The sequence below is a fragment of the Petaurus breviceps genome, unplaced genomic scaffold, assembly GCF_028583685.1.
Source record: "Petaurus breviceps papuanus isolate PSGF00001 unplaced genomic scaffold, PetGlider_PUasm1.0 90721, whole genome shotgun sequence".
NCBI classification, from domain to species: Eukaryota; Metazoa; Chordata; class Mammalia; order Diprotodontia; family Petauridae; genus Petaurus; species Petaurus breviceps.
Window position 1 is genome coordinate 2,059,181 of NW_027187322.1, and position 14,885 is coordinate 2,074,065.

General features: G+C 53.9%; 2 protein-coding genes across 2 annotated transcripts in view; both read right to left on the bottom strand.

The window, feature by feature from the left end:
* The window catches only part of ATG2A (autophagy related 2A), a 19,574-nt gene extending 17,657 nt beyond the window's left edge, over positions 1 to 1,917 (bottom strand). The window contains exon 1 of the mRNA XM_069066280.1: positions 1,671 to 1,917. Within this exon, the coding sequence (XP_068922381.1) occupies positions 1,671 to 1,841 (171 nt within the window). The 5' untranslated portion in view covers positions 1,842 to 1,917. The remainder of the gene's footprint in view (positions 1 to 1,670) is intronic.
* A 1,669-nt stretch (positions 1,918 to 3,586) lies between these two features.
* Positions 3,587 to 14,885, bottom strand: part of LOC138144714 (organic anion transporter 3-like) — a 12,075-nt gene continuing 776 nt past the window's right edge. Inside the window, exons 3-12 of the mRNA XM_069066108.1 lie at positions 12,821 to 13,235; positions 11,316 to 11,419; positions 10,841 to 10,995; positions 10,323 to 10,491; positions 10,083 to 10,206; positions 9,850 to 9,965; positions 7,909 to 8,126; positions 7,277 to 7,385; positions 6,747 to 6,950; positions 3,587 to 6,497 (exon numbers count right to left, since the gene is read on the bottom strand). Of these exons, the coding sequence (XP_068922209.1) occupies positions 6,425 to 6,497; positions 6,747 to 6,950; positions 7,277 to 7,385; positions 7,909 to 8,126; positions 9,850 to 9,965; positions 10,083 to 10,206; positions 10,323 to 10,491; positions 10,841 to 10,995; positions 11,316 to 11,419; positions 12,821 to 13,235 (1,687 nt within the window). The 3' untranslated portion in view covers positions 3,587 to 6,424. The remainder of the gene's footprint in view (positions 6,498 to 6,746; positions 6,951 to 7,276; positions 7,386 to 7,908; positions 8,127 to 9,849; positions 9,966 to 10,082; positions 10,207 to 10,322; positions 10,492 to 10,840; positions 10,996 to 11,315; positions 11,420 to 12,820; positions 13,236 to 14,885) is intronic.

Below are 14,885 nucleotides of genomic sequence, written 5' to 3' on the forward strand. Positions count from 1 at the left end.
GCCCCTGCCAGTGAGTGAGAGTCTTGGGGGACCACAGGAAATGTGTGAGGGTCCCAGGGGAGCCCCAGCCAGTGAGTGAGGGTTCCAGGGGAGCCCCTGCCAGTGAGTGAGGGTCCCAGGGGAGCCCCTGCCAGTGAGTGAGGGTCCCAGGGCAGCCCCTGCCAGTGAGTGAGAGTCTTGGGGGACAACAGGCAGTGAGTGAGGGTCCCAGGGTAGCCCCATTCCTTGTTTTCTTGGGCTCCAGGGGAAAGGAGGAGGTGTGGTCCACGGGCCTAAGACTACTCCCAGTCTGCCCAATCATGGAGGAGGGGCGGGCATAAGACCAGCCCAGCTGCTGAGGTCACAGGTCAGATGCAGAAGTCTTCCTCCCCTCCAGAGGTGGGGGCTGGGGTGGCCTGTTCCCTAAGCCCCTCCCCACTTGGTATGCCCCTCTTCTCCCTGGGGGCCAATCCTTCAACCCCCCAGGCACTAGGGCTCTGTGCACTTTCCCTGATCTCTTTTCCCAAGTCTGTCCCTTCTGGGCCAGCCTCCCATGATCCTTCAGAGCCCCCCCCCCCCACTTCCCCTGCCCCCCAGCCCAAACCTCCATCCTCTCCCTTGCTTCTACACTCTGCTCCCGGCCTTTTCCCCATGGGAACCTGCCAGGAAGCCCCACTTTGACTCAGTTTCCTGATCCTGGAGGAGCTCAGGAATCAAAGCCCTAGGATTTGGCCACGGGCAGCTGATGGTCAGGGAAAGAGTGCCTGGCCTTGGGTGTGGGTGCCAAGGCTATAATTTGTGCTTCCTTCTAGGAGTACTCAGGTCAGCTGAGCTGTGATTCACCCTGCCCGGCACCTGAGCCTCATCACCACCCTGTGTCCCCCAGACCCTAAGGGTCCTGGCTCTGCAGCCCGCCCTCTCTCTGGGGGGGGGGGGGGGCTGTCCTTGCCCTGGGGGGGGTCTCCTCCCCTCTGGGGGGGATCCCTTCACAGAGTCAGGGCCACAACCAGCCCCCTGCCCCGCCCCCACCCCACCGGAAGTCACAAGTGTTGCCAAACAGCCCCACAAGATGTTGATCAACACACGGGACTGACGTGGGCTGTTGTTGACATGAGTGACGCCAGACAGCTAGGTAGCCCTGGCTTAGAGCACCCGTGTCCATGGGAGCCCCCCAGCTCTGAGCCCCCAGGCCGCCTGTCCTACAAAGGCCCCCTCCCCTGCTGCCCTCCAGCCTCAGTCCTGATGTAGAACGGAGGCTTGATTCGGGGGTCCCACTTCCTCCTTGGGGGGGGGCTGCCTCCCCCCAGTTCTGGCTCCCCCAAGACTCCTCTCCCTCGGGCCTGCAACTGGGGGTGTCTTCCTCTAGCCCCGAGAGCCCTGTCCCCCAAATTCTTATAGACAGGAGCCTGCCTTGCTCCTGAGCCCTGTGCCCCCTCCCTTCTCCAGCCCCGAAACCCCTCTCCCCTTGGGCCCGCAGTGAGGGGGGGAATCTCCCTCCTCCGCAGCTGGGGGCCGCCTCCCCCAGCTGCCTCCACTCCCGACAGGCTGGTGGAGGGAGCCTGGGCCGCGGCTCGAGGACTCTGTGCCTGGCCGGGCCTCGCTTTGCCCCATCCGTGCAATGGGGCCCTGCTAAGGCCAGGGTCCCTTGGGCCTCCCCGGTCCCGGCCGCCCCGGCCCCTCCGGCCGCTCACCCACACGTCCAGGTGGATATCCCGCAGCCCGCCGCTGCCCTGGTACAGGTCCAGGCTGAGCTGCTCCAGGCTCAGCCGCTCCTGCAGGAAGTGGCCCAGGTAGTGCTGCAGCAGGTAGCGGCAGGCCCGCTTCTTCATGCAGCTCGACCACGGCCACAGCCAGCGCGACATGGCCGGGATCCGCCCGCCTGCGCTTGCTGCCGGCCGCGCCGTTCACTCGAGCCCCCGGCTCGGCCCGCCGCTCAACCCGGCGCCAGGCCACGCCCCCGCCTCACCGCCATTGGTCGGGCCGGAGAGCGAGGCCTTTTGATTGGTCTCAGGGGCGGGGCGCCCGAAAGAGCCCCGGTTTCTCGCGGAGTGACATAGGTCTCGCGGTGGAGAGCTGCGCCTGCGTCCGCACGCTTTGAACTCTTCTAATTAGAGGAAGAAGGTCTCGTGATGTCCGAGCGCGAGAAATAAGTCCTGAAGCTCAATGCGCATGTGCTGCCCCGCCCCGCCTCCTTGCTTCTGGGTCGGGAATTAAAGGGGCAGTGTCTAACCAATTACCGCTCCGGAGCTGGAAGGGAACGGAGCCCCAGTTTCGTGTCTAACGCCCTCGTTTTTACAGATGGAGAAACTGAGGCTCAGGGAGAGGAAAGGAAGGACTTCGTCGCGGTCGCTCAAGTAATAAGGGGCAGACCTGGTACCTGAACCTGGCCCTCCGACCCTACCACCCCAGGAACCTTTTTAGGACCATCCCAGAGCAGAGGACCCGGGGCTCGGGGAGGAGACCCTCCTGGCGTTTGGGTTGGGGGAGTAAAGGGGGACCCCCAAGGGAGTATCCTGGGGCTAGGCTTGTAAGGGGTGGGGGTAGGGGCATTGAACGCCGGGTGTAGACTCTTGGAAGCGGGAGGGAGGAGAGGGCGTGACCTGAGATAAGGCCTTTTGTGGGCCTGGGCGGCATCTCCCTCCAAGGCACCTCTGGGGCCTGACTCCTGCCTTCTAGGAGTCCGTTGGGAGGTGCAGGGGCAAAGGCGAGGAGGTGGTACCGTAGATGGCCTATCAACTCATGGGAGCTGTGAAATCACAGAGTTAGGGACTGAGGGGCAGAGAAGAGAACCAAGCGCGCCCTTTGGGGGCACCCTGTTAGAGAAGGGGCCGAGACAGAGGTGGGAGGAAAACCAGGAGACGGAGACAGGAAGCGTCACAAAAACCAGACCCTGGAGAATATAGGGGGCTGGGACCTACTAAGCGCCTCAGCGGATGAGTCTAGGCAGACGGGAGAGAAGGAAAACCTGAGCAGAGCCTCTTCCCCCCCCCCCCCATGGCCAGTGTACATGGGTATACAATGTATACTAGGGCCAGATACATAGTGCTACATAGGCAGCACTTGAGAGCGTCACATATCATCCCCTTTGATCTCCACGCCAGCCTTGGGAGCGAGGTGCTTCTATTATGCCCACTTTAGGATTGAGGAAAGGGAGGCACATAAGTTATATGACTTGTCCAAGGTCACACAGCTACTATGTGGTCTGAGGCAGGTCTCAGGGTCCAGGGTTCCCTTTGCTGCCCCCTTGTGGAGGCTGAGGCTGGCCTTTGGCCAACATCGTGAACTGGGTGTGAATGGCCCCACATCTGTGAAGATGACACCCAGGTAAAACTGATGTGGGCTGAAGTGTGGTTGTGGGAGGCCCTCAAGATTGAGTCAGAGCCTGGTGCCTGGGTCAGGGGTTCAAATGTTTGTGAATAGGGGAACAGTAATGCAAATGTAAGAACATAATTCGAAAACAAGAAAGTACTTTGAGACCCTGTTCCAAGGGATCTGAGCCTGGCTTCTGTAAAAAAATTTTTAACTACTTAAATATAATTAGTTAATAAACCCCCATAATTCACTGGCATTTCTACATATTAATAACAAAGCCCAACAGCAAGAGATAGAAAGAGAAATTCCATTTAAAGCAACTGTAGATATTATAAAATACAAAAACAAACCCAGGGACTATATGATCACAGTTACAAAACACTTTTCACACAAGTAAAGTCAGATCTAAATAATTGGAAAAAATATCAGTGGTTCATGGGTAGGCCCAGCCAATACAATAAAAAATGACACTTCTACCTAACTTAATTTACTTATTCAGTGCCATACTAATTAAACTATCAAAAATCATTTTATGGAGCTAGAAAAAACAAAGTTCATCTGGAAGAACAAAACGTTTTGAATGTCAAGGGAATTAATGAAAAGAAATGCTAGGGGAGGTCTGTACCAGATCTTAAATTGTATTATAAAGCAGCAATCATCAAAACTACTTGGTACCAGCTAAGAAATAGAGGGGAGAGTTGGTGGAATAGGTTGGGTATGCAAGACAGAGTAGTCAATGACAATAGTAATCTGTTTAATAAACCCAAAGACCCCAGCTTCTGGGATAAGAACTCACTATTTAACAAAAACTGTTGGGAAAATTGGAAAATAGAATGGCAGAAACTAGGCATAGACCAACATCTTACTCCCTATACCAAGATAAAGTGAAAATGGCTACATGATTTAGATATAAAGACTGATACCATAAGCAAATTAGGAGAGCAAGGAGTAGTTTACCTGTCAGATCTATGGAGAAGGGAAGAATTTTTGACCAAATGAGATAGAGAACATTATGAAATACAAAATGGATGATTTTGATTACATTCAACTGAACTGTTTTCGCACAAACAAAGCCAATGCAACCAAGATGAGAAGGGAAGTAGAAAGCTGGGAAACAATTTTTACAGCAAGTGTCTCTGATAAAGACCTCATTTCTAAAATAACTGAGTCAAATTTATAAGAATACAAGTTGTTCACCAATTGGTAAATGGTTCAAGGATATGAATAGGCAGTTTTCAGAGGAAGAAATTAAAACTATACTCATATGAAAAAATGCTCCAAATCTACTGATTAGAGAAAATGAAAATCAAAACAACTCAGAGGTGCCACTTCACACCTATCAGGTGAGGTAACATGACAAAACAGGAAAATGATAAATGTTGGAGAAGATGTGGGAAGATTGGAACAACTAACGCATTGTTGGTGGAGTTGTCAACTGATCCAACCATTCTGGAGAGCAATTGGGAACTATGCCCAAAGGGCTGTAAAATTGTGCATACCCAGAAATACCACTTCTAGGTCTGAATCCCAAAAAGATAATAAAAATGAAAAAAGGACCCATATACAAAAATATTTATAATAATTCTTTGTAGTGGCCAAGAATTGGAAATTGAGGGGATGCCCATCCACTGGGGAATAGCTAAACAAATTGTGGTATATGAATAATGGAATACTAGCATGCTATAAAAAATGACGAGCCAGAAGACTTCAGAAAAATATGGAAAGATTTGAATGAACTGATGCTGAGCAAAATGAGCAGAACCAGGAGAACATTATACACAGTAACAGCCGCATTGACTGACTTTGACAGACTTAGCTCTTCTCAGCAATGCAAGGATCTAAGACAGCTCCCAAAGGTTCTTGATGGCAAATGCTGCCCACATCCAGAGAGAAGCACGGAGTCTGAATGCAGCCGGAAGCAGACTATTCACTCTCCTTTTCGTTTGTTGCTTTGTTTCTTCTTTCTCTCGGTTCCTCCCATTAGTTCTAATTCTTCTTCACATCATGACTAATGTGAAAATATGTTTAATATGAATGTATATGTAAGCCTTATCAGATTGCATGTCATCTTGGGGAGGGAGAAAATTTAAAATTCAAAATCTTATGGAAGTGAATGTTGAAAACTAAAAATAAATTAATATTTTTTTGATAAATAGATAGAATTTGTTTCCCTTGTGATCCTGTGTCTATTATGTCATACATTCAAAGATATGATTCTGAGCAAGGTTTTCCCAGCCTGACTACCCCAGAGGTCCAGGACACACCAGAAGGGTGAAGAATCCCCTATCTGGTCTGACTGCTTCATTTTGCAGATGAGGAAACTGAGGCCCAGAGAGTTGCCTCAGGCCCCCTAGTCAGTGAGTTAGTAGAAGAGCAGGATGAGAACCCAGGGGAAGGAATTCTGTTCAATAGGTGTTTATTAGGTAAAATAATAGTGATACTCTGGGCAGATGTGGCCTGGGTACAAGGGATGGAGAGATGACCAGAGGCTGTTAGGTTAGTCCTAGGGAGAGCCTTGGGGCCCTGGGGGAGCCAGGAGAGACAGACCAGGAATCTCCCTTCCCTCATCTCAGTCTACACTTGGAAGTTTCTGGTGACTCCAGAACCATCCAGGGTCAGGCAGCATGACTGTATCCTGAGGGAGCAGAATCCCAGGATCTTGTAGCTAGGAGGACCCATGAGGGCATCTGCTCGTTTCATCGACATCCCTGCCAAGCCCCTTGCTCCAAAGGTGCCTTGGCTGGGTAGTGAGAGAGCATGGGAGTCCTACTAGGTCTTAGGGCCCAGAGGGTCCCGGGGGTGTAACACAGGCCCTCCGTACAATGTTAGCTCATGTGTGAAAACACATTTCTCCTACTTAGTCACAGACCTTTGTAACCAGGATGGAGTTTGCACTGCCTAGGGAGTAAAGTAATGAATGTGTAACAAGAGGTCTCAGGCATCTTATGTTCCTCAGTTGGGGAAAGTCCACTTGTGAGCTCCCACTGGAGACCTCGAACAGGGAAGAGGGCGATGGTGAGGCTGGCCAGAGGAAGTGGCACACCAGCATTCGAACCCAAGGCTTTCCCTTTCTGACATGATGAGCCTCACCCTTCCCTTGCAGGAAGCTGGGGATCATCTCTTCCCAAGGATGTTAGAGCTTGGTCTGGAGAGGCAGGGCCCCCTGCCGTGACTTCCTTAGCAATCTGCTCCAGCATCTCCGGACCCTGGGGACGGGAGGGAAGTTTCGCCCTTGTTCTAGACTTGGTCCCCTCCCTTCTTCCCCTCTAGGGAACTCTGGAGATCTGGGCAGAAGAGGTTGGCGGAGCTTGAGTGTATGAACAGGCAGCTGAGGGGTAACTAAGTGTGGGCCAAAAGTACCCAGACTGTCAGGGGTGGGGAACCACAGAGGGGGCACATGGCGTTAGGGGAAAGGACAGAGGAGGAAACCCCTGGGAAGGCTGGAGGTCACCTACTGGCTCTGGGCTTGTTCCAAAGTGTCAGGCAAGGGCAGACCCCTTGTCTCGGGCAGAAAGACAACAAGGAAGCTGGCTGCCAGAACAGTGGTACCAAAGAGTATGGGCGGCAAGAGGGGAAGGGTAGGGCCTGCCAGCAGGACCAGTGAGGCCACCATACCTCCCAGGTGGCCCACCATGTTGGTGATCCCCATTCCAGTCATCCTGCAAAGCAGCAGAAAGGGTGGGGGTCAAGGCACAGGCTCACACACACAGACACATGGTCATCAGAGGACAAACACCCAGGTCCCGAGATTCAGAGCACGAAGACCCTTGGAAGTCACCTCTTGGGGAGAACACGCCTTGTCAGGGTCACACAGCTCCAAGGAGCAAAGCCAAGACCTGGATCCAGATTTCAGTGTGTTCTACTCTTACAGTAAGTGCTTAATAAATGCTTGCTTAGCAGAGCCCTCTAGCCCTTTCCACCCTGCCAAGCTCCAGAGGATTTCAAGTGTGTGGGATACGGAGGTGGAGGAGGGCCCAGGGCTCACCGGAGGGAGGTCGGGAAGACCTCAGAGGCGATGAGGATGTTGCAGCTGAGAGAGGCTGACATGAAGCCCTTGGACAGCACAGATAGTGCCATCCGAAGGTGGCCCAGCTCTGCAGACACAAGGGGGCAGAGGCCGGAATCAAATCAGGCTGGAGGGATGGCAACTCAGGGTGCAGGGGGAGGATTGGGGAGGATAGGGGAAAGGATGGGGCAGCAGCCCAGCTTATGGATCACTCGTTCAGAGCTTCCAAGGCAGGGGGAGAACCTAGAGCGTTGAGGACCAAGAATTTCCCTTAGGTTTATGAAATCACTGGAGCAGAAAGGGACCTCCCTGTAGGAGAGGAGGAAGCTGGGGCCTGAGATGATTTGGCGAAGATCACACCATGAGGACGTGTTCTAAGTGGACTTCCCACGGCTGCCCCAGCCTTCCTTCTCCAGGGCCTGGGATCCTCCCAAGGATCATTGGCCCACCTCCCAAGGCCTTTCACCCCACCAAAGTTGTCCCAAGGCCGTATTTGAGCTCCCAGTCCCATGGGAAGTGGGGGCCAAGGAGCTGAGGGTGAAGGTCAGCCCTTCCATTGCCCCTTTCCACATCTCTGCAGGTGGTCTCTGGCCCAACCCTCCCGTACCCACCCTGTGGCACCGGGATGGCCCCCAGAAGGAGGCCTGCTCCGAACACCATGCAGGAGGACAGGATGACCTTGCGTCCCAGGCGGTTGGCCAGCTTGGGCACCAGGAGGCGAAAGGGGAGATCTATGACCCCCAGGACAATCTGAACCAAGTAGGGATCTTCCCCAGGGAAACGCTGGAGATCCAGGGCCAGAGAAAAGAAGGAAAAACTGGCAGAGAACCTGACAGGGAGGGGGAGAAAGGGACAGAAAGATGGGGAATTAACCCACAACTGTGCGATACTGATTATCTCTGCTTGGAACTTCATCTTTTTCATTGGTAAAATGGGAGAGCCAGACTAGATGGCCTGGGAGGGCCCTCCCAGCGCTGATGTTCCAAGGTCCCTCCCACCTCTGTTCTTTTTCTCTGTTTCCAGGTCCCTTCTAGCTCTGATGTCCCATGTCCTATTTTCCAAGGTTTCTCCCACTCCAAGGTTCTAAGATCCCTCCCACCTCTGATGTCCCATGTTCTATGTTCCAAGGTCTCTCCTAGTTCAGATATTCTGTGTTCTGTGTTCCCAACTCCCTTCTGTCTCTAATGTTTTATGCTCTAAGGCTCATCCTAGCTCTGACCTTCAGGGCTCCAAGGTTCTTGCTACTTCTTACATTCTACGGCCCACAAAAAGCAACATTTATAAAACAGATAAATATTTTACAAAAAGATAAGCCTTGAGGCCCCTTTAAGAAGCAAGTTCCCTAAATTAAGCACATAATAGGTCCTCCAGCAATGCTTGCTTACAAAGGCTCAGGCTTGCTCATACACAGGGTCCCCCAAACTTGTCCATAACAGGTGTGTCCCCATGGACCGTGTGGAGGGGGGCTTCCCCCCCAGTCTCAATTCTGCACATTCAGTCCAAAAGCAGCCACTGCTTTCTTTTCTCCAGAGCACTTTGGCCAGAGGATGTACTGTCTAATAAATGCCCGTGGAATTCCAGGAAACTTACAGGAAATCCAGCCCAGTCTTCTAACTCTACAGACAAAGTTGTGGCCCAGAGAGGCACCCAGCCACCCACCCACCTTAGGGACCCTGGGTGAGTTACTGCTTCTCTAGGCCTCAGTTTTCCTCATCTGTAAAGTAAGAAGGTTGCGCCAGATGACTTTTGAGGTTCCTTCTGGCCCTAGAACTAAGATCCTGGGGAGAGTAGAGATGAGCCTGCTCCCTTCCCCCCCCCCCCACAGGTCTTCCTTCCTTCCTTCCTTCCATCTTGGTCTCTGTAATGGAAATGGGAATCTAAGAACTTCCCTGCCCCTTGATAGGCTTAAGAGAACCTTCTCTGATTTGAAAATATACTCTGCCCCCTAATAGGCTGAATGTGGTCACATGGAGCCTGTGGCAGGAGGCTTGTTTTTCAGGAATGCCCACACCTTGGTGCTGTGTGATTGGGAAGTGGGTCAAGAGGGTTGTGACATTCTCTGACCCAGGAGAAGGTTATTATAAGCTCTGATGGGAGGCTTCGCTTTGGGGCTCATTTTGAGAAGTGTTGTGTGATTTGACCAGATGAGAGTGAGCAGCCATTGAGCCCCTGGCTTTGAAAACCCATATGTTGGTGCTTCCCTCTCTGGTAACTGACTAGGAATGGATGTAATGGTCAGACAGCTGGAAGCCTGTCTGCTGATCTGTGTCTCTGTATTTGTTGTCTGCTTGTAACTTCTGTTTGTATACTATGAAGTTCGGGGTGCTGACCTTTTCCCCCTGAACTAGGTAAATGACATATGTTCGATTAAAGCGAGATTGTTAACCCATTTTGAGTTGCTTTCCTTTAGAAAAGCAGATCTAAGAACTTATGTTGGCAGCCACCCTGGGGATGCTGGGGTGCTTGCTGTTACAGTCTCTCACTCATTTTCTATTCCCCTCCCATCCCAAACTTTCCTGGCTGTTCTCTGTCTCCTTTCCCACCTCACTCACCAAAGGCCCATGATACAAGCCAATATGGCCAGCATCTCACGGGATCGAAACAAGTCCAGGAAAGAAGACCCTGGAGTTCCTCCTACCTCTTCCTGGGAATAGTCTGATTCCAACATCTATAGGGAAAAGAAAAAGGTCTCAGAGGCTGGATCCAGTGGACTCTGGCGGGCAAAGCCTGGAGCTAGGTGAGGGCAGGGGGCCTCCGGGGCAGCTCCTTCCCTGCACCTCCTCACCTCCAGGGAGAGCTGGACCCTGGCTGCTGGAACCCTGTTGATGCAGGACACCAGCCTCAAGGCCTGCAGGGCTCCAGAAAAGTGCCGCCTCACCATCAGCCACCGGATAGATTCTGGGAGCCACCTGCACAACCAACAGTCAGCTCATGGCCTGATCAGGCCTGCTCCCACCCTCTGGAGCCCAGAGGCCTGAGGGGTAGCCTTCCCCATGGGTGGTGGGCCCAGCCCCAAGGTGCTCACCAGCTACAGAGGAAGCAAAGGGCAAAGGGTGCCCCGGCAGCCAGCTGCAGGTACCTCCAGCGCCGGAGGCCAAAGGCCAGGATGGCCAGATTGAGCTGCCCTAGGCTGAGCACAAAGGAAAGAAAGCCAGATACTGCTGCCCGGCGAGAGGGTGTCGTCCACTCCAGAACTGGGTAGAGAGGGAGCCTCATCTCACGGTGCTGACCCTCCCGGCTGGGCCTTGCTTCACAGGCCCCCCACTCCCACAGGCCCATCTCTGCAAGGGGGCACTTTGCTTTCATGGCATTGGAGTGAAGGGGACAGTCACCCAGCAAACCCGGGAGGGGGGCAATCAGGGAGCATCGAATGTCAAAGTTGGGGGATGTCTGGCAGCCCCTTGGGGTTAGGTAGGAGGTTCACCTGCTATTCTGTTCCTGGGAGAGGCTGAGAGAAAGCCTGCCACCCATTACACAAGCCCCAGCCTCCCATCCAGCTTGGAGCAGGAGCCAAGCCTCCGGGGGACCTTCGGGGTCACTCACCGAGTCCTATTCCATTGAGCACCAGCCCAGACATGCCAGAGCCACACAGGCAGCGACAGACACAGTAGATGGAAAAGGAGGGAGCCAGGGCTGCCCCTGTGCTCAGAGAAGCTACCTGAAGAAGGCACCAGGAAAAGATGGTCCTGCGGCCCAGCCTGGGGGGGGGGGGGCAGGGGCCAGGGTCAAGGGCAGTCTGGGCTGGAGCAGCCCAACCAAGCCCCAGAATTGGGGAGAGAGCTCCCCACCGGGGTGAGGTGCCAGGCAAGTCACGGGCCTTAGGGGCAGCCCTGGAAGGGGCCTCAGCTACCTGCATAGGAATCCTCATTGCTCCACCCCCTCTGAGAAGGGTTTCTTCAACCTTTGCTGCCAGGCCCTAGGATTGGGAAATCTTGGCACACCCCAAAAGTGCCAAGTTCATTCTGGGACTACCCTCAACCCACCCTGGTCCCAAGGATGCCGATCAGGCAAGGCTCACCTGTCGGCCAACCCCCCAAACACAATGGCACCCAGGAACACTCCTGCCATGTAAACTGACTGGGCCACCCCTTGGAGGCTTTTCAGGTTGCAGACCAGGTCCCACTGTTGGAAGAGAGGGAGCATCTCTGTCCATATTGTGGGTAGTGAGGAAAATGGTGGGGGAGAACCGGACGAGGAGGGAGGAGAGCTGAGCTGGGCAGCCCCGACCACCAGGCACCTTGGGGAGCCTCAATTCCCCCCCCCCCCTGCACCTCCCAGGGCTACGAAACGGTTCTTGGTGGAGTACAAGACTCTGGTTACATCCCTGGGAAAGCCACAGTTCCAGGAGAGTCAGGAAGGAGAATGGAGTCTAAAGGGCGAGGCCCTGAGGAGGAGGAACAGACTTGGCCACAGCCTCCCTGGGTCCCACCTGCTGCTAACGACCTCCCCCACTCCCCCAGTCTGCCTGCTCTCCACTTCGCAGCTGCTGAGATACAGACATGAGGATCTCAGCTTGGTGTCTGGAAGGGCCCTTAGAGGCCATCCATCCCATTGCCATCACCATGCTGGACGTGACTTTCTGAGGGCAGACAGTGAGGAGGGCCTTTGGTGGGACTTGAACCTGGCTCCAGTCCTCTGTCTATCCATGATGGCTGAAGGCCAGCTTCTTCACAGGGGAGAGTGTCGCCTTTTTGCATCCCCAGCATATACAGCTCGGTGCTTTGTATACAGTAAAAACTCAATAAATGCTTGCTGCTCATTTACTAACTAGGACCTTAGGCAATCATTCTACCTCCCTGGGCCTCAGTTTCCCCATCTGTAAAGTGATGGGGTTAGACACGTCCACCTCGGAGGTCCCTTCCAGCACCAGGTCTAGGGTTCCATGAATGATTGATTCCGCTTGGCATTCAAGGCCCTCTATAGTCTGGCCCCTCCCCATTTTTCCTGACTGGTTTCACAATGTTCCCCTGCCCCCACTTTAGGACTCGGAAGACTCCATGCCCTTCCCTCACAGTTTATCTCACCCATCCCATAAACAGACTTAGCACAGTGCCTGGTACAGTATGTAGTAGGCACTTTGCCTGAAATGCTCTCCTCTTTCCCCACACTGAAATCCTGTCCATCCCTCAAGGTCTGTCTCCTCCAGGAAGGCTATTGCCCTGACTCTGCAGTCCAGAAGAGACTTCTCCCTCCTTAAACTCCCGCAATATCTTGTTTCTTTCTCAAGTTGTTTTCCCAAGCATTTCTCATCCTCTTACTGGAGTAAGGAGGACAGGACTTTCTTGTGACCTTCAAAGCCCTAGGCAGAGGGCCTCACACACTAGAAGACCTGAGTTCAAATCCTGTCTGGGACACTTCCTAGCTGCATGACCCTAGGCAAGTCACTCCCCTCTTTAGGTCTCAATTTCCTCATCTGCAAAATGGGGGAAATAACAGCAGCCACCTCCCAGGGGTGGCTGAGAGTTTCCAGTGAGATCTCATATGTAGAAAAGCTGGCCACCACCCTCATGGCCATGCTGGTACCTCAGTAATGATGGTGCTCTGAATACTGGTGACGTTGTACATCCAGCCCTCCACACAGCTCTCGGTCTCATTGGTGGCATTGCCCTTGAAACGGAGGCATTTCTCCCGCTGTCCCTGGGCATCCACCGGCCACAGGTCCCTGGAGCTCCTGCAGTAGTGGTCAGGAACGGAGGCTGTGAAGTTCTGCAGAAAACTGTGGGTGGTCGCAAAGGCAAAAGACCCAGACACTATGGCCAAGAGGACCGTTTGGAAGCGCCCCCAGCCTCCCGTCTGCTCCAGCAGGCCCCCCAGCCCCCCTTCCTCTCCCAGGCCCCTGCCCATGCTTCCCCAGCCCACGAGCCTCCCTCCTTGGAACTGACCACGAGGCAGCTTAGGGGGAGCAAGGTCCAGTCCGGAGGTGCCAAAGCATGAGATGCTGAAAGTTGATAGGACATAGGTCACAGGATGCTGGGATCTGGGCTGTGGGGTATGGAAGGAGAGTCTGAATACAAGGGGTGAAGAAGTCTGGGGCAAAGCGCTTGGGAATGGGGGGCTGCTTGGCTCTGGGTGTGCAGGCTGGAGGGCTCTAGATGCAGGGGAAAGGAAATGGGCCTTCAGGAATGGATGCTGGGAAGGGGGCCAGGACTTCAGGAAGGAGACCCATGGCTAGCAGCCTCAAATGCCCAGCTCTGTGGTCTCTACTAGTGTTTTGTTTGTTTTTGCCATAAGCACACCTCCTTCCCCATTCCGTTGGCCCCCAGGCTGAGATCCCCTTCAATTCATTTACTCCCAGGGAAGGGGGCTGAGTCCAGCCCGGGGCGGGGTTATTCATCCACCCCTCCATTCCAACCTGGCCCTTTAATCCTGAGACTATGATGTCACTGAAGACTGTGCAGGAGGGAGGGGGACTGCAGGGCCTGGGCTGACTTCATTTCCCGGCAGCCTCCAGAGAACTACATCACCCAGCGGCCACTGGCTTGACCAACTCAGGTTAACGCTTTTGCTGCTGGCTTCGAAGGGCCTGAAGTTTTGATGAGGTTGAATACGCCTTCCCAACCACCCAGAATGGGAGACTGGGGGTTCTAGGTCTAGAGAAGTTCCCCAATCCAAACCCATCACTCAGCCAACAAATATGTCTTTAATAGGGCGCTGTATTGGGTACAGAGAGAAAGGGTGCCTAAAGATGCTGGCTTGAAGGAGGAGCCCCTCAAGAAGCTTCCTGTCTAGTATGAGTGAAAATGGATACTCTGATAAAATGGATTAAACGTGAGTGCTACAAGGTCAGATGGGAACAGGGACAGATTTAGAAAGAGGAGGGAAAGCTACCCTTGGGCGAAGCCTTCTCTCTCTCTGGGCCTCAGTTTCCTCATCTGTAAAGTGAAAGCGTTAGACTAGTTGGCTCCGAGGGGCCCTCTGAGCTTGGGGGAAGGCCTTGAAGGACAGCTCAAGTCCCCCCAAAACCTCCTGGTCCATACTCCTTCCTGATCCCACCTGACCTCCAACGCCTCGTTATTTGCTTAATCTAGGCAAACAAAAAGGCCATGGGCTTTGGGACTGGAAGGGAGGGACTTTGGGGATTTTCTAGCGCACCTCCTCCTTTTCCAGACTGAAAACCCCGCAAGGGGATGGGCAAATGACCCGCCTGGGATCCCAAAGGTCATGGCTCCCCAGCCAGACATTTCTACGGAGACCTTGCGGTTCCATGCTATTTTACAAAAGAGGACACTGAGTCCCAGAGAGCGGGAGGAACTCGCCTCACCCAATGGGCAGGCACAGTGAGGACTGGATTTCAAGCCCCTCACTCCGGAGTCACCATTCTGTCTGCCTCGTGTCTCTGTCTCCCCATCTGTCAAATGATGGAACTGGACCAGGCAATGTCCAAGCGCCGCCCGGTGCATGCCGGGGAGCCGGCCGGCGCCTTTAAGCCGAGCAGGACTACATTTCCCGGGCCGCCCGGGCCGGGATGACGCAGCCCCCTCCCTCCTCTCCCCCTCCCCCGCGGGGAGGCGCAGGGCGGGCGGGGGGAGGTGACTTGATGTCATTCTGAGCAGCTGGGGCGGCCGGTGCAGGCAGGCGGAGCGCACGG